This window comes from Rhea americana, unplaced genomic scaffold (assembly GCF_003343005.1).
Source record: "Rhea americana isolate MKP2758 unplaced genomic scaffold, rheAme1 scaffold_14, whole genome shotgun sequence".
Taxonomy (NCBI): Eukaryota; Metazoa; Chordata; class Aves; order Rheiformes; family Rheidae; genus Rhea; species Rhea americana.
In genome coordinates this window covers 8,541,582-8,569,261 of record NW_028185483.1, presented here as the reverse complement: position 1 = coordinate 8,569,261, position 27,680 = coordinate 8,541,582, and the positions used below count along the sequence as shown (strand labels likewise).

General features: G+C 37.2%; 1 protein-coding gene across 1 annotated transcript in view; it reads left to right on the top strand.

Annotated features, from left to right (window-relative positions):
- DLG1 (discs large MAGUK scaffold protein 1) overlaps window positions 1-27,680 on the top strand; it is a 185,211-nt gene that overhangs the window by 21,307 nt on the left and 136,224 nt on the right. The window contains exons 4-5 of the mRNA XM_085298703.1: window positions 81-212; window positions 16,291-16,457. Of these exons, the coding sequence (XP_085154829.1) occupies window positions 81-212; window positions 16,291-16,457 (299 nt within the window). The remainder of the gene's footprint in view (window positions 1-80; window positions 213-16,290; window positions 16,458-27,680) is intronic.

The following is a 27,680-nucleotide window of genomic DNA, read 5'->3' as shown; positions in this document are numbered from 1 at the left end:
CGGCGGCGGCGGGCGGCGGCGGCGGCGGCGCGGGCGCGGCGGGTGCCGGCGGTGACCGTGTGGCCGCTCTCTGCCCGCAGACACGCAGCGCGCCCTGCGCCTCCTGGAGGAGTACCGCTCCAAGCTGAGCCAGGCGGAGGACCGGCAGCTGCGGAGCTCCATCGAGCGCGTCATTAGCATCTTCCAAAGCAGCCTCTTCCAGGCGCTCATAGGTAACGCGGCGGCTCGGTGCACTCGCGGCGTCGGGGGGACGAGCGGCGGAGCCGGCGCTGTGCTGTTGGGAGCCGTGCGCTCTCCCTCGCTCTGCCCGTGCTTTGCATAGTGGCACACGTGCTTCGGTGCAGCAGCAGTTCTGGCTTCGAGTAGCTTACCTGACTGTGCCGGCTGGCACAATTTGCTCGCAGCTGTGCGGTCAGGTGCGGTTGTTTCTGCTGGGACGTCCTGCTCTCGGCTGCTCAGTGCAGAGTGTTTCTGCATCTTGTATCTACCTGAGCAATTTATAGCAGTTCTCTTTCCTGTGAGTCTGTATGCAACAGTGCAACAGATAGATGAATGAATTGAAGTGGTTTTGGTTGTGGGTTTGCTTCTAAAGCGGAACTTGCGCAAATACTCATTTTCTAAAACACTCTGAAGTTTGTGTGTGTGGAGTTAGCTTGAAGTGAATGAGATCAAAACTCAGAGCCTCGTGGGAAGGCTACAGCTTTCTCTTTTCCTATGCTTTAATATGCAGGGAAACATTAACATGAAGGAAAGCATTGCTGATTTTTTTAGCTTGAAGTACTTGCAGTGCTTCTTCACTGAAAATGTTCACGTAAGTCTTGTTCAAGTACTTGTACATAGTTTGGGATTTCCTGCAGGTGTCTGCTTGAAAAAAATTGAGCATGAACATAACTTTCAAAATCCTGACTTTGTTTTCAGACTTCTACAAAGGAGTGTTGCAGTTTCTCATTGATTAGGTGTCATTATTTTTATGTTAGATAAAGAATAAATATTTATTCTTTAAGGTAAGCTAACAAAACTCTTAAAGTTTTTTCTTTCCCTTCTAATCGATAATCTATGTCTGACTTGAAACAAACATTCTAGCTAGTATAAGTTTGCTTTTGTTACTTGGCCTTTACGCAACTTACTGCATGTTTAGCGTATCAGATGAGTATACATGTTACTTCATAGTACTGCAACTCCTTTAAATCTAAATTGTGTTGGTAACATGGGGACAGCCAAATCATAAGCATGCATTGCTGCATTTGGAGTGATTTGTTTTGGAGCATTTCTTTCTTCTCATGTAGTTTTTCAGAGGATAGTCAGCTTGCTGTGTTTTTATCAGCTAAGTTCTTGAAAGCTAGTTGTGAAAACAGGTCAGTTCCAGAAATCTTGTACTTCAGACGCTTTACATGTTTCTCTTTAATAGGTAGTTGATGGTAGCTAGCTCCATGGTGAAAAACTGGACTAACGGTGGGATATGTATAAATAGGAGTCACTGGTGGATCAACATGCTGAAGTCTTACATCAGGAACTTTAAGTACTGCAGTTAGGCTTTTTATTTTTCCCTTGGAAATTATGGTGTTGGTTGCCATTTTTTCTTGAGGATCCATGAAGCACTATGTGCTTAATCCCCTTCATTGAGCAAAATACTTGTCTCTTACATGGCATTAGCCTTTGATATTGTAACTTGCAACACACACTTTCTTCTCGTATTCACATCTTGGTTGTCTCATCAGCTCCATGCTTAGCAGTAGTAGTAAAGTTTGCTACCTCATATCTGCTGACTTCTTTCTGCAAGAACAGAAAACAGGAGTGGTGTTGTTGCCTGGACAGGCTATGTAGCCTTTTTCCCTTCTTGTAAGATGGTCCTTGTTGCTACCATTTGACCCCAGATTTTGTCTGGTATGGTTGATCTGTGCATGCACAATAGATACATATTTCTTGGATGTGTTGTGTTAACTTTGTGTTTACAGGTTGATCGAATGGTTGTTTATTATGAGGGATGTATATGTATTCCCAAACCGTTTCTCTGAAAAAYAGTAGCAGAGAAGACTTGCTTTTAAAGCAGTTTATGCTTTCAACTTCCGTTTTTCTCCTTTTATTCTCCCTCCCCCCCTCTTGCATGTAAATACATCAGGGGAATTTTTGGTAAGTGACAGGCTGTTCATGGCTATTTTTCCTTGAAACATCTACTGCATGATGGAGCAAAGAGTGGAGATGGAGCAGTAAGGACTCCCTGGAAAAGATGGTGTCTGGAGGATGGCTACAGTTACTGTGCAAATCTTCAGCCTGCTCTTTATGTCTTCTTTACATGGACATTTGGGAGCAAGTTGGATAAAGCTTTTGGGTGTGCTGCAGAGACTTCTCTGGAATACAGCATTTTTCATTACTTCAGAGTTGATTCTCTAGTACAGCTTTTCAAGGAGTTGGGATGTGTCTGCAAAATAAATATCCAAGGCTGCTTTTACAGCAAGTTGCAAGCTCAGCTATATAGTTACTTCTCATATAGATACTTATTCCAGAAAGCAAGCTACTTCTAGTTTCTTTTTTTTTTTTTTACTTTTTTAAGTAAAAACAAAATGCCTTCATCATTTGTTGTTTCCTCTCCCCCCCTTTTTTTTGCCAACTTGCTGTACTGTACCCAAGAGTTGCCTGTCAATGGTAAGTGAGAATGTTTGTGAAGGCTGCAGTCATGTTTCCTTTTCAGTAGCCCAGTGTGATAATGTCTCGTACTTTAATTAAATGACTACCACTGGCCTTTGATTAAATAGGTGTGAGAAGTAGCGTTAGTTTTAGGTCCTGTTGTACAATCTCAGAATTGTGGTGTCTTTTTTAGCTTATGTTTTCTTGATTGTAATTAAAATAGTCTTTTTATTGCTGTTCTGATAATTGGTGAGATGGATCAGTTTACTAAGTGACCCAAGAAAAATACTTGCATAAGGAGGGATGAGATAGGATATAATTTTGGTTTGGTAAAGAATTTGATATTTATCTTAAAATACTGTGGTAATGCTTCTGCAGTTAAGTTTGTCCTATAGTTCAGACACCGTTCTTGTTGAGAAGATACAGGTTCTTTAAAGGTACAGGCACATCCTGAATTTCTCTTTTTTAAAAATATCTGAGGGGGGAAGCACTTGTGTACATAAGTCTAGCACATCTCTGGAAAAAATGTGTGAAGTTGCTTGCTTTTTATAAACAGATTTGTCTTTTAATTAAAGCCCATCTGTTTTTAATGGAATTTCTGCTGCAGTTGACCATGTGAAAATAGTCTCTTAAAATTAAAAATAGTACTGRTTTATAAAAATGAGGCAGTTTATCACTTTCTAAAATATTTCTTTCCTGACAATAACTTGCATTTGCACATGGGCTAGAAAAAAGGGAATTTTTGAAATGGTCTCTGTGCACTCTGGCAGTGGAGTTAGCTCTGCTGCCTTTCTTGCCTTCTGTCTCCTTGTCCACCTTAAGTTTTTTTTCTTCTGTGTTTTCTTAACATTATTTTTTTTGACTTTGAATATGTAAACTTCTTGGTTTAAAACGGCAAATCTGATGTGGGGGAGGTTGAATGTGTTGAATTTCTTGCATGTAAGCAGTCTAATTTATTTTACYTGGAGTTCATTCACATGAAGACCTGCGTCATGGATGCTGCTTATGACCTGATTATTCTTAACATGAATATCTGGCATGGGAAATCTTGAGGAAAAAGTTTAGTGGTTGCAGTAATCCTCACTGAACTGAAAAATAGGAACTGTCTCCCCATATCTCAATAATCATAAGGTTTTTTTAACCTTAGTTAGGATTAATGAGTGTTGTGAATTGATAGAATATACTAGAAAAATAGTGCTAACATGTCAGGGAAAGAAAAGTCTCGTCTGTGAAGTTTGTAAGTGATGGTTGCATTAAGGTAAATGCTTAATKTAGATTTATCTGTAGCTTGACTGAAGGTGAAACTTGCAGGAACTTTACCCCCATTCCCTCCTTCCCCTCACCCCCAATCTGTCTAGCTGCCTTAGCTCTGTCTGCACTGGCTTTTGTGAACTGCATTAGGGAAACAACCCTAGATCTTTAGACTGAAGTAGGMTGGATAGGGTCAGCACTGCCAAAAAGGTATATTACTTGGAGCAGACTGAACTGTGTCCTGGTCAGATAGTGTGTGGTCCTAGATCTCCTCTGAGCTCCATGTGGCATCCATGTAGATGTTCTTGCTCTTTCAATTCCCTCTCAGATAGCCTATGTGGAAATACTTTCTGTACTTGCTAGCTAAATTGAAGTTAACTGTGATTAAAGCAGAAGCTTTTCTGCATAACTTAAAACCAAAAGTATTGCTTTAGGGAAGCTTCAGTATCAGCTTTTACTTTGGGGTGAAGTTAGTTAATACAGCATATGGCATGACAACATAGTTAACTTTTCAAATCAATGCAAGCCTTATAAAGGATTTTAATCATGGGTATTTGTCATTGTGCAGGACTGCTCCGTAGTTAACTTGAGAAAGGCTACCAGTTAACTGCCTTCCTTTTTTTTTTTTTTTAAATGTAGTTTAGGCCCTAATACAAGTACTTTCGGACTTAGTTGAATATTTAAATTTTGAAAGTAAGTCAAGGATGTGATTAAAGGATCGGTGAATGTTGGGGGTTTTTCTTTTTTCTTTTTCTTTTTTCTTTTTTTGAGAGAACTTCAGAGAAAGCTAGGTCTTATGTTAGGTACTACTGAAATTTTTGTAGTTGTTAAATAGGTATTTTTTCAGATGGAAATTTTACTCTTGCTGCATTTTCATGACCTTCCCTCACACCCCCATTACAACTTTAATAACRTAATATCTTTGCTCTTGTTTGAGGCTGAAACATCTTTGGATGCTCAAGTTTTTGTAACTTTGAGGTATTTCTTTGCTTTCCAGACAASTTTCCTAAGGAGACAGTATGACAATACTTTACTATAGCCTCTGTCCCTGAATTTTGCATGAGTTGATTTCAGCCTGATTTGACATAGGGTTGTGGCCTCAAAGGTCACTAAATTCTTAACTATTTTCATGATGGAGTTTCTTTTTTTTTTTTATATATATATATGTATGTGTGTATATATATATAATCTAGATAGAGGGGGGAGACTGGTGTTTTGATAACTGGAGTTATCATTTACCCTGTCACTGTAAATATGCTTTGGCCACACTGTTTATTGCTTAAGAATGTCCCACTTTTAGGAAGAACTTTACACCTTCTTCACAAAGAAATCTAATAATGAGGGGAACAATCTCACTGCTCCTCCTTTTTATAGTACTGCTTGTCATTTTATATGTATGTTTGTAATGTAACTTGATAATGCAGGAAGTCTTGAGGTTGCTGTGTACAGCATTCCCCTGGGGTTAATGTGTTTTGTATGCCATGTATGTTTGTGTGTATGATAGTAGTATGTATTGAATTTTTGGGATTACATTGCTGCTAAAATAGCACGTGGGACTAGTGTAAACTGAGTAGCTACTGATGTGCAGATAAATAGTATTCTGGCAAAAGATTATCCTTTCTGTGGTTATACCAATTGTTTATTCAGGGTTGAATAGCTGCACTRCAGAATTTATCAATTACGGTATTATTCTCTTTACACTGCTCTCATTAAAAGGGACTACTGCAAGAAAACATTGTCAACAAATCTGCTGTTCATCAGGAGGCTGAAAAGAGATTGAAATTTGGAATAACTGATCTAGTTCTCAGGTTCTGGGAAATTTCTGGGTTGCTACATGTGACTTTCTTGCTTTTCTTCCTTTACTGTGTGTGTATGTTTTGTTTTTGTTTTGTTTTTTTTAAAAACCCTGTCTCTTTCTAATTGCTATTACTTTTTCATCCCATGTTGCTCTGTGCTAGGCTTTGCACCTAATACCTTCAACATTTGCATCAAAGACTTTACTTTGGTGCTTGARTGCAGTGTAGAGGAAAAGGGAAAGCTCAAGAAAGGATATTTGCTCTTAATCTTATACCTGCCTCCTTGGTGATCCCAGCAGTAGGGGCAGAGCAGTTGTGTGGAACGTTTTACTCGGCTCTGCTGTAGGAATATGGTGTGCCTAGTTAAGCCCAGGTTTGTCCTGTGCATCTAGCTGTGTTTTGAAGGAATGGAGCTTGCTTTGATGCAGGTGGAAACTTCCTAGAAACTAGGATTTAGTGGCTGACTAGTTGTCTCTTTGCACAGATGGTTTCCTGAATTATAACTAGGCCAAATTTGGAAGAATGTTTAGAGATAGCAGAAGGGGTAGGGCTGACACTAGAATAACCCCGTTAACTTCATGTTTCCTCTCCAACTTAGAGGAGGCTTTAGAGCTCTTTAGTAAAGTGTTTATAGGAATTCTGTCATGTGGAAGTATCTTCCCAGCCAGTCCTCAAAAAGTTGAGTTATTTTGGCTGGAGATCAGAAAAATCAGCCAAAAACAGAGATGCAAAGAGGAAAAATTCTAAAAGCTTAGCAAATTTAAGTTCTGTTTGTAGAGACTTGTCTTAGAATTTGACCAGAGGAAATACAAATGTGTTATCACTGAAGAGTTTGGTGCCAACTATTTCTGTGTTGTCAACGGTGTCATATACTTAGCTCAGAGTCTACCAAGTTACTGTCGGTGGAAGAAACCAATGCCTGTGCTGTTTACTTCAAGCAGCACTGTGGATCTGTATGAAACCTAAGCTCAGAGCAGTGGGTGAACTTATCCCCAAAACAGTTTGATTTAGAATGCATTCCTTTGGAGAGAAGCTTCATCAGTCCTGTAATGGCACTAGTTGGGGGACATCTTACAGACAAGACTGACTAATAGCACTTTCTTTATGCCTCTCTGGTTTCTGTTGCTACTAAAGACAGGAGTAAATGCATACTTCTAAGGAGAAAAAGTATTATATTGGCTACTAATGATTTTCAACCAGGGTTGAGATATTTAGAGAGCGTGGACAATTCTGATTTCATTTTTATTTTTTTATTTTATTTTTTTCCCATGCTTGGGTTGATGATTAAGTGTGTGTGAGGTGATATTAAATGTGAAAGATTATTTGGACAGCAGGAGGTAGTTACGCCAATTTTAAGCTGCAGTGACAACTTTAACTTTTGTAAGTTTTTTCCTATCTTAGTTCTGAACACAGGCGAAAAGACCCTGTGRGATTCCAAAGGAAAATTGAAAGGAGACCTTGTGAAGATATACTGAAGGAGCAGTTGAGCAAAGGAGAAAATGTGAACAGCTTGGAATGCACAAGTGGACAGGCTGGGAAGGAGTGGAACATGGCTCACTCTAAAAGGCAGCCAAAGGAGCAAGAACAAACAATTAAATCTAAGGTTAGATGAGAGCAATTTCAGCTGAGTGCAAATCAGACAGCATCTGTGTAAGAATTGCAAGATAATATCTACCAGAGTTGAGGAGCTAGATGCTGAGGAGAATAGTAAAGGAAGTGTTGTAGAATGGAGACTTAAAGGGTAGGGCATCAACACTGAAACAAGTGGAAGGGTTAAGGAAGAGTAATTGGATGCTGTAGCTTGTAGCAAAGGATGTTGTAGAACAGAGCAGGTTGGTAAGGAAGTTGCAATGTAACCTGTGTGTTTTTTTTTTTTTTTTTTTTTTAAGACTTCTTGATTGTGCGCAGTAGTAGTTTTGATTAAAAAGAAAAAGCTCAATGAAGCTTTACAGAGGTGGTGATGAGTCTGGCTTTTGCATTTCATAATGTGAATACAGACATCTATTTTCTCTAGGGGTGGTGGGGGTGGGGGAAGGAGATGAATACACAAAGAGAATATTTAACTGTCTCTGGGCATTGGCTTGGTAAATGAATATGAAGCTTTTTTAATGTTTGTTTTTCGTGTTAATAACTGATTATACTCTTTCAATGCAAGTAAACAAAGACCTGAAAAATGGATACCCTTAGAGGGTAAAGGGTAAGCATGAAGGATTGAGACTTAAAGTTCATAGGAATTACTTTACAACTTAAGAATGGCAATTGGTAGCCCTGACACTCTTCTGCCTATTTTGACCATAGTCTTAACTCTGCTTATATTTTGTCTATTCATTATGTAGGACTGCTAAGAATATGGCAGATGGCATACTTCTCAAATGGCTGAGATATGAAATAACATGTTGACCTGTTGATTTACTTTCTAGTAATTCTAAAAGTTAAGTTTTAGGTGCTTCTCTTTCAGCATAGCAAGGAGCCCCAAGTAAGAAGGAAATTGCTTGCACTTGCTTGCGTGTGCTTGTGCTTTTTCATTCTTTTTTAATTAGGGAAGTACTTAATTTGTAATGGTGTGAAACGTCCTCAGGATCTACACATGGTCAGATTGTTAACAGACTTCTGTGTTTATGAAATACCCATATTTGGAAAACTGCACATTCACAAATCCTCTATAGATGAATGAAGGTTGATAATAGACCAATGAGAGATAGCAAATTATTCATATGGATGGATTTTTCAAGTGAAATATTAAACTGAAATAAGTAAACTTTTGAAAGAATTCATAAGCTGTTTGATCAGTTGTGGGTTTGGGGGAGTATACTTGCTTTGGTGGAGGTACTCGAGAACAAAGCTAATAGTGAAATGCTTTCACTCTAGCCTGTATATTGGTGCAAATATATCTGGTAGTTTTCTGACTTGTTTCCTTGAGCTTTGGCTGAAGTTGATTTGTTTTCTAGTTGAACATCTGCTGGAAAGAAGTACTTCATCAGTGTCTGCGGAATTAATTATTTATCTGGAACTCAAAAATACTTGAAAATAGATTTCCTTTTAAATCTCTTCTCATAGTCATAGGCTGACTTGGTGAGACTTGAGCTTGTTGTTGAATTGTCCACTTAGAAATTTTAGAACTTAATTTCCAATCTTATACAAGCTCAGAGCCATAAAGCAAGGATGCAGGGGGCTGCTATCTGTTGTCTAAAACTTGGTGGCCCAGATCTTCACTGACTTGACTGAGCAAGCAAAAAGGGGGAAAATAAGAAACCAAATGTAGGAGAAATTTGTCGATTTTTACTGGGAGTGAGAGACTTAGTAAATTGCGACTGATTCATTCTGGGTTTTCTGTTGGCCAAAATGGTCATGAGTGACCCATAAAGGCAAGGAACAGTAAGGTGGCAGTTTGCTGATGGCATTGAGTTACTCAGATTAGTAAAGTTAAGGTTGATGGCAAAAAAAAAAATGCCAGAAGASTTATGAGATTGCCTGAGCAGTAAAATAGCCAGTGAAATTCAGTGCACATAAATATGAACTGATATGCAGCAGAGGAAAAAACCTTTAATAAGAGGCTCTGAGTTAACTGTTATTGGGCTGGAACAGATACTGGCATCACAAGATAATTTGGTGATAAGAGCTAGGGGGTGGCTCTCCTACAAAGAATGACTRTGTAAGTTAGGACCCTCCAGCTTTAAGAAAATGTTATGGGGAGGAGAATGTAAAGTGCATAAAATTATGGGTGGCAAGTAAAAGGGTGGGTAAGGATCAACTGTTTTGGCACAGGCATTCGATAAGAACTAGAGGGCTTCAAGTGAGGCTAGCAGATGGTAGGTTAAAACAAAGAAAAGCAGTTTCATGCTCAGTAATTAAATTATGGGACTGTTTTCTACAGAACGCTCTAAATACTAGAATTTGTGAGGGGAGCTGAACAGCTCATAAAAGAAATCAATGAAGGGTTACTAAATACAGACAACCTCTCTGTGGCTCAGACAATCCAGAGAAGCAAGTGGTTGAAACTGAAGGGGGTATTTTGAGGAGGTATTGCCATTTGTTTGTTGCCTTTGTGTACTTCTCTAGATGCCTCTTTTGATCATGGTTAGTGTTGAAGGCTAGATGGATCTTTGGTCTGATCGAGTACAGCTGCTCTTGTGTTCTGATTGGAAGCTTCCTGAAATTTGTTTGTTTTTCTTTGAAGTATTTTAGTTTGAAATCAGTATGGCTTTCTTCTTGCAGGGCAGCAGAAATGGAGAAGAAGCTCTACTGAACAATCCATCTTGTTCAAGATGGCCTTTGGGGGAGAAAAAACAAACCCACAAATAACAAAAGTCGAGAATGAATTAATTACAGCCTACAATACATAAGGATGCCTTTCTTACTGTTGAATACATTTTATTTTGAAATACGTTTTTTAGTTGGAAGAGAGCTGAGAGTAGGTGATGAGTGTGTATTTAGATTGCCTATCTAGATTACTTCTGTCTTCAAAGATTTGCCAGTGCATTAACAACTTGAGCAGATTTTTTTTTCGTGTGAGTCAGCTGTGCAAGCAATCCTGTGTGCAGCTTTTTTTTGTTGTCACTTCCTGCTTCTTCTCTCTTTAGCCAATACTTTTTACCCTTAGGAAGAATTAGTTGCCTCTGGTAGACAAAGTAAATAGCTATAAGAGAACTGTAAAAATCTTCAAAAGATCCTTCTGGATTAGTGGGATGCTTCCTAGAATGAGAAGTATGAATTTAGGGTTTATCAAAAATGAGAAAACCATCAAAAAAAAAAAAAAAAAACTTGCCAAATCAGCTATTCTTTGAGCATACAGCTGTTAAATCATTTGAGAATTTTCAGTCTCAATGCAGAATATAGCTAATTCTGCATGTACAGGTGTAATTGTTAATTTTGTGTGTATTGCAGTAGCAGTTTAGAACTGTGTGTAGTATACAGCATAAAGGACAAGAGCCGACTTTTACATGCAGTATCCTGTATGATCTGTTGCAGTAAACATGTTAGTTTCTTAGTGTATGAAATGTTAAGCTTGTGTGGAATTTCCTGACATTTATTTAAGCAAAACCACCTATAACCCACAAATAGCAAAGATGCTTAAAGCGTAAAAATACAAAGCATAAAAGCAATGGTTACTGTGATCCTCATCAAATGACTTTTACTACTTATAAGAGCTTTTTTTTTTAGTTAAATATCAATGAAATTTTAGCTATTTCCTCTATACCATAGCATTAATTAAAGGTCCAATATCAGAATTTTTAAGTAGGCTCTAAAGAACAGTGTCATGTTAAAAACTACAGTGCATTGCTGAATCCTTGCTAGGAAGTCAAACGTGTTTAATGTGATGATAGTCTTCTGTGCCTGTCCTTAACACACTTTTCAGTGAAATGTGAAAGTGAAATTAAACTGTACTGTGTCACTACTAAAATAATGTGTATTTTAGCATCTACCCTTCTGTGAAAGCAGCATTTTCTTTCCAGGGAGATAGTACAATTCTTTTCTGAATTGTGCCAATTAGTGACTTYGTAGTTTCTAAATGCAGGACCCTGCAGAACTTCCCCAAAACTCATTTTTGTAGTATTGGTACATACAAGGGGTGCACGGTGTTCTCTGTTCACCAAGAACAAAGAGACAAAGAAGAACAAACTTTGTTCTTCAGGAGCAAAGGTTCTTGGTGGTGTTGACTTTTAGTTGTTTGTTTTTGATCCTTTAAAGGGAAAGTGATAAAGACTATTACTGGTCTGATTGTTTAGTTATGTTGCCTCTGTCGTTCTTGGGCCGGTGTTGTGGATGCTTAGATGCTCTTAACTTCCTCTGGTCCTTGGTGTAGCTCATGCTGCCATGTGAAAAACTTAATTTGCAGGCCTGTTACCTGCAGTTATATATGCATGCTATTCAGTTACAGGATGTGTAATACACAATTTTTTTCCATTTTAACTTTTATATAATTTCACTTTAGCTTCTAACTTCCACTTAAAGTATTAGGTATCCTATTTGAGAGCTTTATGAAAGCTTACTTATTCCAAAACTGCACATTACTGCCAAAATTTCTGTAAGAGAGCTGTGAAAAAAATTGTAGAGCTGAATGGGAAGGCCATATTGTTTGTTGCAGGAACTTCAGTCTCAAGTTCGGAGGGGTGGTTGCTGGTTGTGTTAGGCTGCCTAAAATAGGGGGTATTATCAGAGGATCAAATTTTACTGTAATCATATATTATGAATGATTTCCTTTGGAGATGTTTAGCCAGTTTATGATTTGGAATGTTTTATTTGAACAATGCTGGATGCTGGATGCTTCAGTATYTTTAGAGTTTAAAAAAAATCTTCTTGTTGAAAAACTTTTCTGATTTRTTGCATCCAAGTTCCCAACTAGGTTGCTTAAATTCTCCAAGATTTGTTGCACTCAAAATCTTGATGTAGTTAAAAGGAAACATGCYTCATATGCAGAGCCAAGAATTTATTCCTGGTCTAATTGAAGTCTTAACTGGCTAATCAGGAGCTTTTATTAGTCACAATGATACCARCATATTTCATATTATATACAGTTAGTACATATTAACTTTCTAGTACCCAGCCCTATCTCTGGTGTTAAGAGCTGCACTTCTGGGTTGTAAGATGTGTGCCTTCAATCCTTCAATCTTGGGGTTGACTGGGAGGGCAATGGGAGACTGACTGGTACTGAGAGCCCTTCCCTGGAAGATGGATGCTGTTGGTGGTTTCTTGGGATTGCTGGATGCTTACTCTTTGTTCTCTTTATTCCCTCAAGCTGTTCTTGCTCAGTGCTCAAGATGGTGTTCCTTTAACCAGTCATTAGAGATCAGCAAGTTGTTCCTAGCCCTGGTGCTGGCACTCTGATATCACCCTGTGCATATGTTTTCAAGGCCTCTGCTGTCAACCTGTGCTTCTCTATGTTGCTTTTTATCCTAGTGTCCTAGATGATTCATTTCATACAGAATAACTGTTTGTTATTTATATATATTAGTTACAGAAACACATGTGTGCATGCATGTATATTTATATAAACTATTTATATCTTTGCTTAGCTTGGGACAGTTGTGTGATGTAACACCTACTGTTTATATATAAAGTATATGAAATATCCTGTACATAGTTTTTATTATATAAAGTTATATACACTGTATACATTTAACAAGCTATGTATAGTATATGTATGTTGTGTAAATATCTGAAAGAATAAATGTTACATCACTCAATCTGAGTAAGTGTTACATTGCTGTTACATCAAAGTTAAGCAAAAGCTGTGCAAATTAGGTTATAGTCATCTGGTCTTTAATTGCTTTTAAACTAACGTAAGTTAAAAACAAATCCCTAGGCGGGCCAAGACGAGTCCAGAGGCCTGGATTGTCACCTTAACATGAGGCCTGTGGTCCACTAARTGTTGGGAATACCTTGTTTATGGGGCTACACCTTTCCCTTAAGAAAATGCAGTTACAGGTATCCTGCATTTAACTTCACAAGTTATGAAAAATTCATATGTAAGTGAATGCAAAGAGGCAGGAAGCTTATTCCTTCTACAGAGAAGGTATAGACAATGAGATTTTGAGAATGTATGCTGATCTTGCTTGTATCTCATTTACAAGTTTGTTATCTATCTGCAGATATTGCAGAAGTACCAGACACTACTTATACCAGTAGAATTGGCAAGCAGAGGCTTTATGTCTGATTTCTGRGGAGCGGGGTAGAAATCTATCCAAAGGAATGATATCGTATTGCTAGATGGAATCCTAGGTCTTGGAGAGCCAATCTCTGGACAGAGCTGATGGGAGACTCTTGAAATGCCATCAAATGCACTTGATTTAGGAGAGGTTGTCAGGATTTGTTTACTGCTTTGGCAGTTATGCAGTCCTTTTTTTTTTTTTTATTTATTTACTATATTGTGGTCTCTGGTGAGTCTGAAGCCCCCTTGCTATAAGTAGGCTTGGAAATGTTTGTCCCCTTGGTTAGCTCTTCAGGTTTTTAACAAATTAACAAAAATCACTTTCTTTTTAATGCCTGATAGTGCTCCTTTCCAGAGTTGCTGGTTTGTTGCTTGCTTTGTGTAGAATCTTACTCCTGTTGCCATCAAAAAATATTGTTGATATGACTATGTAATGTGCTTTTAACTTGTGACCTAACGTAATTCCAGCATGATTTTTCTGTTGCCTACCACTTACCACTTTTTTTGTGTCTCTGGCCTTCCTTTAACACTACCCTTTCCTTCTGTTTCTTCCCCACCTCACCTCACCCCAAAATCTGTGATCTCTGATTTGAATTATTTTTCTGTAACCTAGTTTAGGATAGGAGATACAATCCATCTTAGAATTAATATGGGAGGAACAGGATGGGATGTCAAAGTGAATATAAGCCCAAAGATTCCTGAAAAATCTCCTATTTTACTACCTGCTATTTCTGAGAACTATGAAGATCTTAGAACTTTTTCATATATTAAGAATGCATCTAGAGATTTGTATGATTTCATTAGATATCTTAAATGCGTGCACACAAAGCAATGCCTTTGTGGGTTGATTCATAGCAATAAACCAGGAGGAGAAATCCTTTAGGTTGGATTAGTGTGTCCTGAGTTTGTGGCTTCATCAAACGTAATTGTCCTGCACTCATTCCTTACATAGTTAATGCATTCATGGTTCTTAGATTGCTTGCCTGTATTCATAAGTGTTTAATGTTTGCATTTGATAAAGTAAAAATGTAAATAGAAGATAAAAAGAAAGATTTAGGAACTCTGTGTCTACACAATAATATTATGAATCTGAAGCCAGGTTAGGATAAACAGCAACTAATCTCAGTGTTAACTAGTGTACGTATTTGTGACATCTTTTAATAATGAATATATTGTGATGTCCTTAAGAGATAGAAAAGACAAAMAAAGACAAGTCAAAAGGTGTATGGGATATATGATGTGCTTTATGAAACAAATCATTCTGTGGTATGAATAAATGGCTACCTCCACTGACAGTGAGACTTAACTGAATAGTAGCAGGATTAAGAATAGGTGCCCTAGATTTCCACTGTAAAACACTTGCACAAATAACCCCTCCCCATAAATAATGTAGTAATCTTCCTGGCTTGGTTGCTGTGGATTGCAGCTAAAGAATCAACTTAAAACAGTGGCTATTTTAGTATACAAAGCACCCTTTACCAGAAGGAAGATTTATTTTCTGCGTTTGGTGGTCTTGTAGCTGCATTAACACTAATATATCAGAAATTTGCAACTGAGAGAACTAATGTGAAAAATAGATTTAAAGGCAATTGGTATCTCTTARGCTGTTTTGCTCCTGTATATCTAGGTCACATAGCATCTTCTGCAACTCTCACTGCTATTTCTTACAATCAGCAGTGCTAAGAGCACATATAAATTTTAAAAATTAATGTAGGTAGTTGATAGGAATTTGGCTCTTGCTCAGAGAAATGATATAAATGGAACTTGAGGGTTGTAGTTCTCTGAATTGATARCGAGCAGCAGTGCTAATATAAGGCTGGAACACCAGCAACAGTAAGATTTCTCATTCAGGTTGTTTCTCTTGTGGCCCAACTCCATCTAATAAAGGAATTAGTTCTTGTGCCTCTGTTACTGCCTCTGGATAGCTTTTGAAATGCTACATGATTGTAGATTAGTCCTTCTCATTCCAGCCTTTGTGTTTGTGGCTGTATCYTATTCACTTCATGGGCTAACTGTGTGTTCATTTTCTGTGAAGTTGGTGTAATTAGGGACATCAGTTACAACTCCTATTTTGCAGATTGCACTKCCAAGGAGAAATTAAATGCTTTGCAAGATAAGTTCTTCATTCTTCTGCCCTTCCCTTGATTTAAATTGGTGAAGGTATAGGTTAATCTTTTTTGAATGTGGATGATTATAGCAGTGATTACAGTTGTAGCAAATTCCAGTTCCTGTACTTCCATAGAAATATCTTTGATTGCTTTACTGATGCTTCATGGTAGTAGACAAAATACCAATGAAGAGCTAGTGCAGCCAGGTTGTTTTTCCCCAGGAGTTTCCAGGTGAGTCCCTAAGGTTGTAGAAAAGGTTGTTTTAGTCCTTTAAATACGACTCTTACTTCATATTGTTAAAGTTTCATCCTATCTCTGTTGTCAAGTTTTCTGTTTTTTTTTTTCAGTATGATGTCTTGATTCTTTCCCTTATTCCTAACTTGTAACTTCTTGTTAACAACAGACTTCAGCACTGTACTTCTGTTTCTGTGGTTACTTAAACTTCTGTCATATGAAAGACCTTGAAATGTTGCCTTGAATAGGGAATTTTGGAATAATTTCAGCTAACCTAGCCTTTGGTTATATATACCATGATATAAACACCATCCCCTTCCTGTGTTCCACTGCAATTACTGCATGTGCTTCTGCTGTTCCTACTGCGTCTCATGCCACCAGTAGCTCTACTACCAGTGGCAGAACCTAAAATGAGTGGCAATATGTAGATGCAGATGTAAGGGGGTGGATAGGTTGAGAGAGAGATATGGATCCACTSGGGAGGTTCAAGTGGTCTTGATGATACAGCTTCATTGGTACTAGATAAAGTAGTAGGTATCTAATTCATTTTGCAGGAGAAAAAGGTGGTTAAAACTAGAATGTCATAGCAATTATGAAGCCTAACTTCACATTTTTTTCACATCTCTAGATATTCAAGAATTTTATGAAGTGACCTTACTGCACAATCCAAAATGTATTGATCACTCTCAGCCCTCTGAACCAATACAGCCTGTGAATACTTGGGATTTTTCCAGCCTTCCAAGCACTACAGTGACATCAGAAACACTGCCAAGCAGCCTTAGCCCAAGTGTAGAGGTATGTTACAGAAATCTCTGTTTACTTCTCTAGTTGAGGCTGTTAAGTCAACTTTATTCTTTCCTTCATTTGTTAAAATACTTCCGTAGAAAACCTCTTATCTTAAGGTTAATAGTCATAAGAGATTTAAATATTGAAATATTAGATACCAGAAGTATTTATTTTTCTTAATCAAATTTATACATTTAAGTGTACTTTTAAGTCTCCATTAAATTGGATTTATGCTCTTAAATTGGAGACCTCGCTAAAGGATTTTGTATGCTTATACCACACCAAATTTCTGCAGTCATAACTTCATGAATAGTTTTGGAACATCTGAAGCTGTATCTTTTTGATAAGTAAACTTTTCAGTATGTTCATAAACCCTCTGCTATTTATAGAGCTGTGTTTTGGAAGGAAWTTTTTTTTGAATCTCTTAAACGATACAAATCCAATTTTCACTGGTGAATGACGAGAAAACTGATCTGAGAAATGCATGTTGGTGTACATTTTTGCTAATTGATCTCTACTGCCAATCCAAATTAAAGTAGTAATGTTGCTTGCATTCTTTTAATCAGTTATATAGTACTACCCCAAAGAGGTGAACTTTGAATTGTGCCCTCAATACTGGCACTTCTGTTTACAAAAAAAAAAAGTATGTGTAAGCTTCTAAGGGGCTGAAGGCAGCTGGCTGTGACCCATTTTTGTGGAATAGTAATAGAGCTCAGGAAAAGCACTGGAAAAACAAAAGGTCTAGYCCTGCAACCTCTAGGAAAGCTCAGGAATGTATGCTGTCTAGCCAGACAAAGAGGTCAGGCTGCCATACTGAGTAACCTCTATCTATGAGAAGCTATTTGGGTTACRTAAGAAAGTAGATTAAGAGGAAAGTAAGTAAAGTGCTTATGCTTATTGAAGCTTCTGTGAAAACCCTCAAAAATGCCTTGGAGGAAGCTATAGAGGAAACAAGAATTGTGCTGACTTCTGTCAGAAAGTAGAAAATAGGCTGTCTTTTTAGCTTGGACCAGGGTAGATGTTGCATATCACCATGGATAATCATTAAAGTTTGTCAATCAAGAAAGAGAACAGTGTAGTTGCACTATATTTTTTTCAGGATTGTAGGTAATTGAACATTTGAAGGACTGAAACTCTAGTTGAACTTGCAGTAGTGGATTATTTTTCCTTGAGTTTGTGAATATTGTTATACACTGGAAAAATTGAAATTTCATATCTTTCTTGGAATCTTAATTGTCTGAAGTTGCATAAGGAGAAGACCAGTGTCATCTTAGTCATCTTAATAGAAATGCTCTGAGGATTGTCTTGTTTAGAGATAAAATAATATTAGAGTATGAGAAACAGTATGAGAAAAAACATCTTATTTGCTTTTATGCAACTATCTAAATCTTAGGCTAGAGTCCTTGTCTTTCTAAAGATGTGCTGGAAATGGTGTCTCTTAGAAACTGGGCATGACACAGATTATAGACACTGAGGCATGCAAAGATGGGCAAAGCACCTATCCTTAAGTGAGATGTTTTCAAATGAGCTGATTCTAATGCATTTTATCTTTGCATGTGTGAAGATCTTAATGAGGCAATTTGAGAGTCATTACAGTTGTCCTAAAACACAGAGGATGGGTGAAGTTCCAGAAAATTGAAGATGAGAAAACAGTATCTTTTTWAAAAAAAATCATATTGTAGGAGCAAGGCAGGAAGGATCCAGATTTAACAGGTACAGGAAATGATTCTGCAGTCTTTCCATAGTCCCTTAGGAGCTGCCAAGGAAATTAATAACAACTGACATAGATATGTTGAAAATAATTTGGTCAAACTTCATTTCTAATGTGGTAATAGTTTTTGTAGTAGGAAAAAAACAGTAGGTRTGATAAATGCTAACTTAATAAAAACTTTGGAATGGTCAAACAGGCTATCTTTTGAGGTAATTTATCTGTTGAAGTTTCCCAAGAGTGAGGTCCTGGATCTAGTCTCAGTTTGAGTAATTAGTAGAAATAGACTAGKATATTGTGATTAAACTATAAATGATACCATGGGAAGAGTGGTGGTTGCTGCTTCAGAGCCTAAGGTTAGAATTCGGAAAAGTCTTGAGCAATTGAAGTAATTTAAAATGCACAGATTCTAGTTCGGCAAGACCAAGTTCAGTTAGGCTGTACTTTAGTAGTATTGATAGAAGTTGGTAAATACTTAAAATTGGGTTCTCACAAAAGATCTGGGGCTRTTGTGAATGCAGGTGAGCTAAGTGTTGTGTGAATGTGTGCATATGAAAAAGAGGATGGGGGGGAGAAAAAGAGAAACACTTTATTGATGCAAGAGTACGGTATAAAGCTTTTCTGCTGCACTCAGCCTACATAAAGCTTTGCTGGAAATATTACTAAGTTTGAGATACCATGCTGCAAAAAAGATGTAGAAAAACTAAAGTTATAGGAATCTGAGAATTGAAAAAGAAAATCAGACAGAGAATCAGAGTTGCTTAAAAACAAATTGAATACTTAATTGGGAAGTGGGATTTTGCTAGTGTATTTGTAGGCCACTGTAAAAAGGAGGATACCCCTAGAAGACACATTAGACTTGCACCACAGTAATAGGTTTAGCTAAAATATTCTTAATGTATTTCTAAGCACCAGAATAGGTGTATGTGAGAATCTYCCTCAGTGACAGTCCTTAAAGACAGCTTGACTGTGTCTATCAGAATTAGCTTATTTTTTTTTTTCTCCAACATAGCTTGGAACTGTGTGATAGAAGTTCATTACTATTAAGAAGCCTACTAAAAGGAAGACTAACTCATCAACTGATGTATTGTTGTCCCTGTATCTTTTAGAATTTTAAGTATAGATTTGTGTGAGTGTATGTACAGATGAATTTAATTATGAAGTTGTGTCTTCAGATTTTTGTCTTCATGTGCTAGTGAACTGCCACTAATACTAGGGCTTGTGTGTGATGTAAACCAGTGACAAAAGGCACTTCATCGTGGCAGATGACAAATGTGCTGTAAAAGAATGGCCTAATTCAGGAGGTCTCACCATTGATGTTAGTGTATGCTCACTGCTGAGTTATTTGCTATGTGATGCAGCTACTTCTGTGGTACAATCTGGTGGTCATGGTATATACTGTTACCTGAATGAAACCTGATATATGATGAGGTACTTYGTTATCCTTCTAAGTAGCCAGGATTAGGACCTTTATGGCAAAGCTGCTTGTCTTCCTTGAAACTTTGTCTTGTATCATGTGAAAGTCGGACAGTTATTTGACCTTCAGTATAGGGAAGATATATTTATTTTCAGTATTTAAAAGCATACTCACACATGTTGGTGTTGATGCTAACTAAACTTTTCTCRCAGGCTTTGTTACATACAATAAATGTCATCCTTTGTTTTGTTGAAGTGCTGCTTGAGGAATGCTGTTTTTTCCATTTTGTAGTTAGCCAATTTTGAAGTGTGGTAGTTCATGTTGTTTAGTAGTTTCAAGTGTTAGGTAGTCACATGTTTCTAGTATTTCTGTATGTCATAGTTTAGCTTTCAAGCATATATGTAAATTGTTACAGTAGTCATGTAGAGACAGAATAGTAGCTATCTTTCATCTCTTCTAAAATGAATTTTCTGTGATTAGTAACCTTGGTAATAAAGGCATGGCATGTGCTTGGTCGAATCGTTTGTTATTTGTTGGAACTCGTGAGGGATCAGAGGGGACTTGAGTTCATGTATCTGATTCTGTTCATGGCTGGATATATAAACAGTCACTTTTTTAGACTTTCTGGACTACTGCACAATTCAACTGCAGTTCAAAAACCTGATGTAACTAGATCAACATATCAGTTGAACTTCAAGATTAGCTTAGCTTTAKTCTTTTGTGGTGCCAGGCTTGTAGAATTGTATGTGGAGAAAGTGTGAGGTAGTGCTTTGCTTGYAATTTAGTAGCCTTGGATATTAGCGACCCAATTTCTTTTTACTTTAATGATATTTTTTTTGGTATAGCTGTTCTRAGACAAGCAAATATTCTTCCAACTGGCAGTTTGATAGTATTTGCAAGATGAGGGTTGCCTAAGGGTGGGAATATAAGGGCCCCTTAGAGTGATTACGGGTTGTATTACAAGAACTTTATACACAGCTGACTTTGGAAATGACTTCATAGCAATGTGTGGTCATGTATATTTGCAGAATAGTGGTATACAAGCTTAGGTTGCCTGAGGATTTTTAATGGGACTTAGGTAGCCTATGTACTGATTTTGCATTACTGCTTCTAGATCGAAAGACTGAATTTTGTAATCACCATGGGTGTTATATTAGAGCAACGGATTTCCTGTTCAGTGATCTGTTTTCTTTTCCATGCTTTATATTTCCTGGAAGTGTATTTGACACTATATTTGACAATGTATTTGACTTTTGGTTTAGTCTCCAGTGCAAAAGATGAGGCAAAAAGGAGAGATTCAAGACTGATAAGCAGGAAGGGAATGTTAATCCTTACAGTACTAGGTATGAATTGAAGATAAACACAGAATCAATTTGAAGAAGATGGAAGGTGTGTACATTTAATGCTCATAGAAAAAAAATGCTGAGTTTTAGCTGTGCATTGGCAAAGCAGTTAAATCTATAGCAAGATACCTTAACTTTTTGAAACCTCAATGCTAATAATATTGTAGAAGAAGCATCAGAAGAGGGAGCGTTCTCTTAGGCTGTTTGCAGTGATCTGTAGTGCCATCTGTAGGGGGGACAGTTTGTGTTTGAGAAGTGCTTGTTCAATAGACAGAATTGGAGTTTCCTGCTAGGCAGGTTTTCACATTGAGGCGCTGAATTTATGCGAGTCTGTTGCAGGTAGTGTTCTTCAGTGATGAAACCTGTATCACTGTAGAAGTCTCCGTCGACCTAAATGAATAGTAAATTGATAGAGAGATCATTTTGTGACTTCTTTCTATCTGTAGAACACGTTTAAATATTATAATAGATTTATTCATAACTATTGAGCTTAATAGCAAATACTATTGCCAACTTGTTAATTCACCGTCTTAAATTTGAAACTAGCCCCTCAATATTTCACAGTAGATGCTGTGAGGAAGAAACTGCCTCAAAATAAAGGTTATGGTTTAGGAGGAGGAACTTCATCTGAAATGTCTTACTTACATAGTTGACTTATCAGGTCTCTATTTAGTGAGTWGTAGTGGCTGAAATGCTTTGATCTGATCTGTGCCCATACATCTGAACATGTCTCTGTTTTTGTATCTGACATGCAGAGTGGCTCTGGCTTGTTGTTTCTTTAATAAAATGACAGCAAAAGAGAAAGAAGAAAGAAAAACAGCTGAAACTATAGAAGAGTCAGCTAAATTTCAGGCCCAAGGAGGGAAATGAAACTGTATCTAAACATCTCAGTCATGGAATAACTCATGCTCAGCTGCGAGATCAGACCAGGTTACTCCGGACTTCACTCAACTGAGTCTTGGAAACCTCCGAGGCTGGAGAATGCAAAACCTCTCTGGGCTGCCTGGTGCCTGGGCTGTCCTCATAKTGAAAAAGTTTTTCCTTATCTCTGTGTGGAATCTTACCTCCATGTGGAATCTATCTTGTTTCAATTTGTTTCCATTTTCTTTTGTTCTTCCACTGTGCACCTTCCTCTGTCTTCATAACTTGATAACAAATATTTTGAAAAGGGGTAGGGTTAAGCTAGTTCACTTTCTTCTGTGCTGTGGTAGTTGGTCGTRTTGACAAAATAAAGGCAGTAATATCTCTTTAGCCTTTGAAAGATTTTTTTTGAGTTTTGTGCAACTTAGTAAAATGAACTGAAATTGTCCAGAGGAAAGTACTTTGGAGGTATAGTTCCTGTGTATAGTGAATTGAAAATCTGTATTTAATGGATAATCRCTGATGATTTATGTTCAAAATGGAATGGTGCATCAAACAGTTGATCAAGATTTTAGAGGAAGTCCATGAAAGACTTAGAGCATACACAGCATGTGTGTGTATTACAGGTTATTCTAGTTGTTTTTCTGCTTCTGAATCTTGTCTGGCCTTGATAAATGGAGTCTGTCATACCTGTCATATTAGCAAACTGTTAATGTGAAAATCCAAGTCCTATCCCACTAACTGACTTCAAATACTTTCTTCTCTTTAATAGTCAAAACGATTCAGTATTGGTAGCCTGCTGATATGCTATGTCTGCCTGAASTACTCCCTGTTACCTTACTGCTACTTTTTACTTTCATCTGTAGGGGTGTATTGCCCATTATTATATTAGTGTAGAATCCTTTGGTTTTTTGAGCATTTAATGGTGCGTGGCCTTGGGCCKCTCAGCAGTCTTATCAGTTCCGGGATGGTAACAGAAGGAGGATGACACCTGGTTTGCTACCTAYGTTCATTCTTGAAATACAGGTTCTTTTGTACAAATAAGAGAACTAAAGCTAAAAGTCTCCCAGGGGCAGGCTTTTGGTCCAACTGAACATGCAAAAAAATCCCACCCATGGTCAGTACAAGATGTGTACACCAGCAATAAAAATAATGACATTTCTAATTACTTCTCTTTAAGTACCTCTGGGTTCGATTCAGAGCTGAAAGGACAATTGAAAAATATTAAAAACCTGTAGTAGGCCCTTCTATCCAGGTTCTAATGGAGCTAGTTAACAGTAGGTTAACAGTATGCCATAATTTTAATGTTTTTTTTTTAACTACAGGTGCTGAGAAGATAATTGCAGTGATGCTCGTGTTTGATCTTTACTGGGCCTTTGTCTCTTGAGTGATGCTGAAGCTGGGCRATGACATAGCCTTGCAAAGCAGAGCTGAGCCTGCTTCTCAGGTTATACCTGTGACAACTCTGTAATAGAGGGTTTTTTCATATAATATGAGAGTAAATTAGCATTTAAGTAACCATATGTGCTGGTTTTTATTTGTGAATAGATGAAATTATCTGTGGAATGTTTTCCAGAGCATTGTTTTAATTTGCATGATTTCATGCTTAGATGAACTATATGTTGGAATAACTTTGGTTATCTGATGACTTAGAATCTATCTGTTCAGCAAAAAAACCCACTCATAAATCTGTGAAGGCACGAAAAGTGGCTGCCAGACATAACCTTAAAAAAAACTCTAATTCAAAAAAAGAAGCAGCAATCTCCTCCTGTTACCTGTAGATCATGCTTTGTTTTTTTTAATAGTARTATCACAAATAATGGTGAATCAAATGCACTTTTCTCTGGGTAGAATGCATGTTAGTGATGGTTGCTGAGACTGCTTAGAGCTGAAAGGACACACAGATGTTAAGACAAAAGTACCTCTCAATCTGAGAAATGAAAATGATGATTTTATATGCAGAGGTAATTGTATCTGAACTTAGAGAATGAACTCAGCTTTGAGATGCTATAAATCCCTGTATTCTGGGATTTCTTTATCTGTACCTAGAGTCTCTGGAACATTTTCTGGTGTGTGGGGTGTTTACAGTGTTGTTCTAAAGCTAAATGCTCGGCTTGTACTAGGTTAATGAAATTGCTTTCCTCTCCTGCTTGGTCAAGCTGTGATGCTTTGATGGGCCTTATTTTCAGTAAGTATGAATGATGTGAACAGATCTTGATGCTCTTCTCCAATTGGGTAGAATGATAATGGTTTTAATGGCTGGCAGTACTCGCTGGAAATGTCTTATTCTTGGGTGTGTTACAAACAGGGCTTTTAAGGTATTTCATGATTTTACTTCAAGTCTTGATGTGTCCTTTGATTCTTATAATGCAAGGAAAGAAGAATGAGTTGATTTTGTGCAATTTTTTTAATTCTAGTAGTTTTCATATGTAGTTCTTATTTTTAAACAATGTTCTTGTGAGCTCCAGGATTTCATACATGGTTGCCCATTCAAGGAGATTTTAAACTTCTCCCTGAGTATTTGTATTGTTGTTCCATATGGAAATACTAGACCTTATGAATGCTTGACTCTGATTTTCAAATCAGTTTCATGTATATGCACTGTTTCCAGTGAGAAATCTGCAGAAACAGTGGCTTAGGGAATGGTTGTTTATGTGCAGTGCCTCCCCCCACAAGCACTTACCCATCTGTGATGTGTGCACTTTRTTTGGGAAAATGTGCCTTGGTATTTGCTACAAACTCTTTTGCTGTATCAGTTTGTAAGTGTGAGTTGTCTTGTTTTTTGTGGACTTTTCATGGGTATAGCCTTTATTTACTGGTTAATAAGTTTCCACTCTTTTGAATTAATATCCGTGTGCTGTTGTTGTTTCTTGGCTGAAGTTTGGTCTTGAGCCATGTGGAGTTACTAGAACTGCCTCTCCTGTGTCTGTCTGTCTTGAACTAGTTACAGGAGATGTTCCTGGGCAGGAGACTGGACTCGCACCCAGCCACCTAGAAGTGCACTTTCTTGGCCCCTGTTATCTTTTTGGATGCTTGCAGGTAACCTRAAGAGTGATTAAAGTGTGTAAGTGGTCTTAACAGAGACTTTGGAAATTCAAGAATAATTTGCATGTAGGGTACTTCGCATCCATTCAGCAATGAGTGGTGKTTTTTTTGTTTGTTTTGCTTTTTTCCTTCTGGCAAACAGAAGAGCAGTTCCTTTTGCTTAACCAGTGCTTTGCTTTTCTTCTTTCTTCAGACAGAATTTTTAGACTTTTGGATTGGGTCTTATTACCAGTCTGAAAGATGCATGATTTTTCCACTGATGCTTTGCAGCACTGAAAACTTCACATCAATATTCACAGTAAGAATTCTTAATAAGACAGTATGAAGATGATAATGAAAAATATCTGTGGCTTGACTTGAACACAGAGGGTAAAAATCCTGGCCTTGATAGCTGAATGGTTCCATTTTCAACCTCAGCAGTTATTTTCACTAGCATGTTAAAAGCTTTTTTTTTTTTTTTTTTTTTTTTTTNTTTTTCTCCTCCTTAACTATCTTTTTTTTGGGGGGCAGAGGGAAACTTGCTTCTGAAATGAGAGAATGACTTAGTCTTCCTTGGCCTATAAAGGCACCATCTGTCTGCAAAATAGAATTTCTGATTTTTTTAGGAAATTCCCCCCCCCCTTTTTCTTTTTTTTTTAACCCCCTCTTCGCTGTGTGTGTGACAGAGCCAGCGTGGAGTTGTAGATGCTGGAGCAGCTACTTTTTCAGGCATGTCGAAGAGTCTTATTTGTTGCTGAATTAAGCTGTATTGTGCTAGAAGATGCACTGTGAAGAGCGGCTCTTGGAGGGACAGAGAGAGAGTCTTGCACTAGTGCGGTGCACCATAGACCACTCAGACTTGATTTTGAAACTTGTTTTTTAGACCAAAAGGAGATAGTGAGAATGTTCTAGGCGCATACCTACCCTAGTCTAGAGTGTGCTTATGCAATGTATAATCAGTTTGGTTGGTTGTACATCTTGGGCCAGAAATGAAATGATGCAGACAAGATTTTAAGCATTTGATTTTTCCCAGCTGTGCTAATCAAGCTGAGAAGACAATGCTTGTATGCACAAACTTTGCCTTGTCATTGCTTTGTAGCCTTGCAAAAGGAAATGCATTTCTAGGTTAATTCAAGGCTCAAAATAGTGTTTCTCTTGCAATATGCATTACTCTTTATTTGCCACTTCTTTCTCTCCCTGTTCTACATGGAATATTCCATTCATTACTGCCTCAGAAATCAGTTATTTTGCAGTTTGCAAATGCTGAAATGACGTGAGAGGAGTTAAGACTTGCTTGCAACCATAACTATTTTTGAACAAGAGCTTCATTTTAGAAATTGTAACCACCTGAGAAAAGCTGATCTGAGATTTTTGGCTGTAAAATAGTTTTGCATTGCATTTCATCAAATGATTCCCTGTGACTCGCATGTGTTAGGTAATCCTGAAAGAGGAGTATATGAAATAGAGTACGAGGAAGCACTTAACTGGTATGGAATGAGATTCAGTATCTTTTGTATGATATTTTCAAGGATAAAYGCAGATTTTTTAGGCAGAGATAATCAAAATAGGTTGACTTTTTTTGAATCATAAGCATTCTTATTTTAGCTGCTTTTTCTTTTTTGCCCCACATTTTTCTTTTTCTACCTCTGATTTGAATCCAAAAGGAGACCTGGCAGATTCTACTGTTTTGGCTAATAAATAAGTGTACTCTTTTTTTTTTTTCATCCTATTGAGCTGATGTTTAGCTGTGATTGAAAATAAATGTCTTAAATGTTTGGAAAAATACCTGCTATGCTGAAATGATGGATTGCTTATGCATTGTAACAACAAAGGTAAGATGATAAAGCTTTTTGATTAATGCCTGTGATTTTAGAAGTTCTTATTAAATATTTCTTTCTATTTTTGCCTACTGCTAATGAAAATATTGTGGTAGTTTTCTAGTGGTGGTATTTTTTTAAAACTTTAACTGTACCTATTGCCAAAATAAATGCTGTAGTTGTTGCTAAGAACAGTCATAGATGTTCATTCCTCTAAGAGCTAATTATGCTGGTATTTAAAGACAGCAGAGTAGTARAACAATTAGGTTTTCTTAAGATTCATTAGTGAGACTTTCCTCTGTAAAAATGCACTTTTTAAATGCGTTAAGATAGTAATTTGGTTTTTAATCTGAGATGAGGAATTCCAAATACTGTTTTGCATAACCTTTATCAAGACATGTTTAAAATAACTATCAAAGAGGGAAAAGATGATTCCAGGGAAGTCCCAATAGGGATGGATATATTTGAGTATTCTGCAAACCTGACATTGCTGCTTAATGTTGTTACTTCTGAGCTAGGATAAAGCTTCATGTGTGGTTGTTATTAATATAGTCCACTTGTAACTGCTAAAGATAAAATGATTCATAGACTGAAAGTAGATTAGCAGTGTGCTTGTGAAATATAGATAAAGATGAGGGGTATTTTTTGGAAGCTTTTTTCCAGTAAATAATAAACCATTCTCTCCCTTTTTATTCCTATGTTAAAAGATTTTTAATTTGTATGGTTACTTCTACTTTTAGCACTTTCTAATCATTTGGAAACAAAGTTCATAGAAGCCTCTTTCAAGAAGTGTAATAAAGTTAGACATCTTTAATATTTTGTGGGTTTAGTGATAGCTTTAGAAAACAAAAGGTAAAAATACTTATGCGTGTTCAATAAAGAAGTACAATACCCTGTAACACAGGCTGATTGGAGTGGTTGAATTCACCTTGTCTGTCTCCAGCAAAATTTTTTTGCTGCTCAAACTGTTATTTTTCTGAAAGTAAAATATGCCTTTTAAAACCATAAGCCTGATTTGGCTATATTCCTTTTGGGTATTTTTGCTTTATTTCATTTAAAATA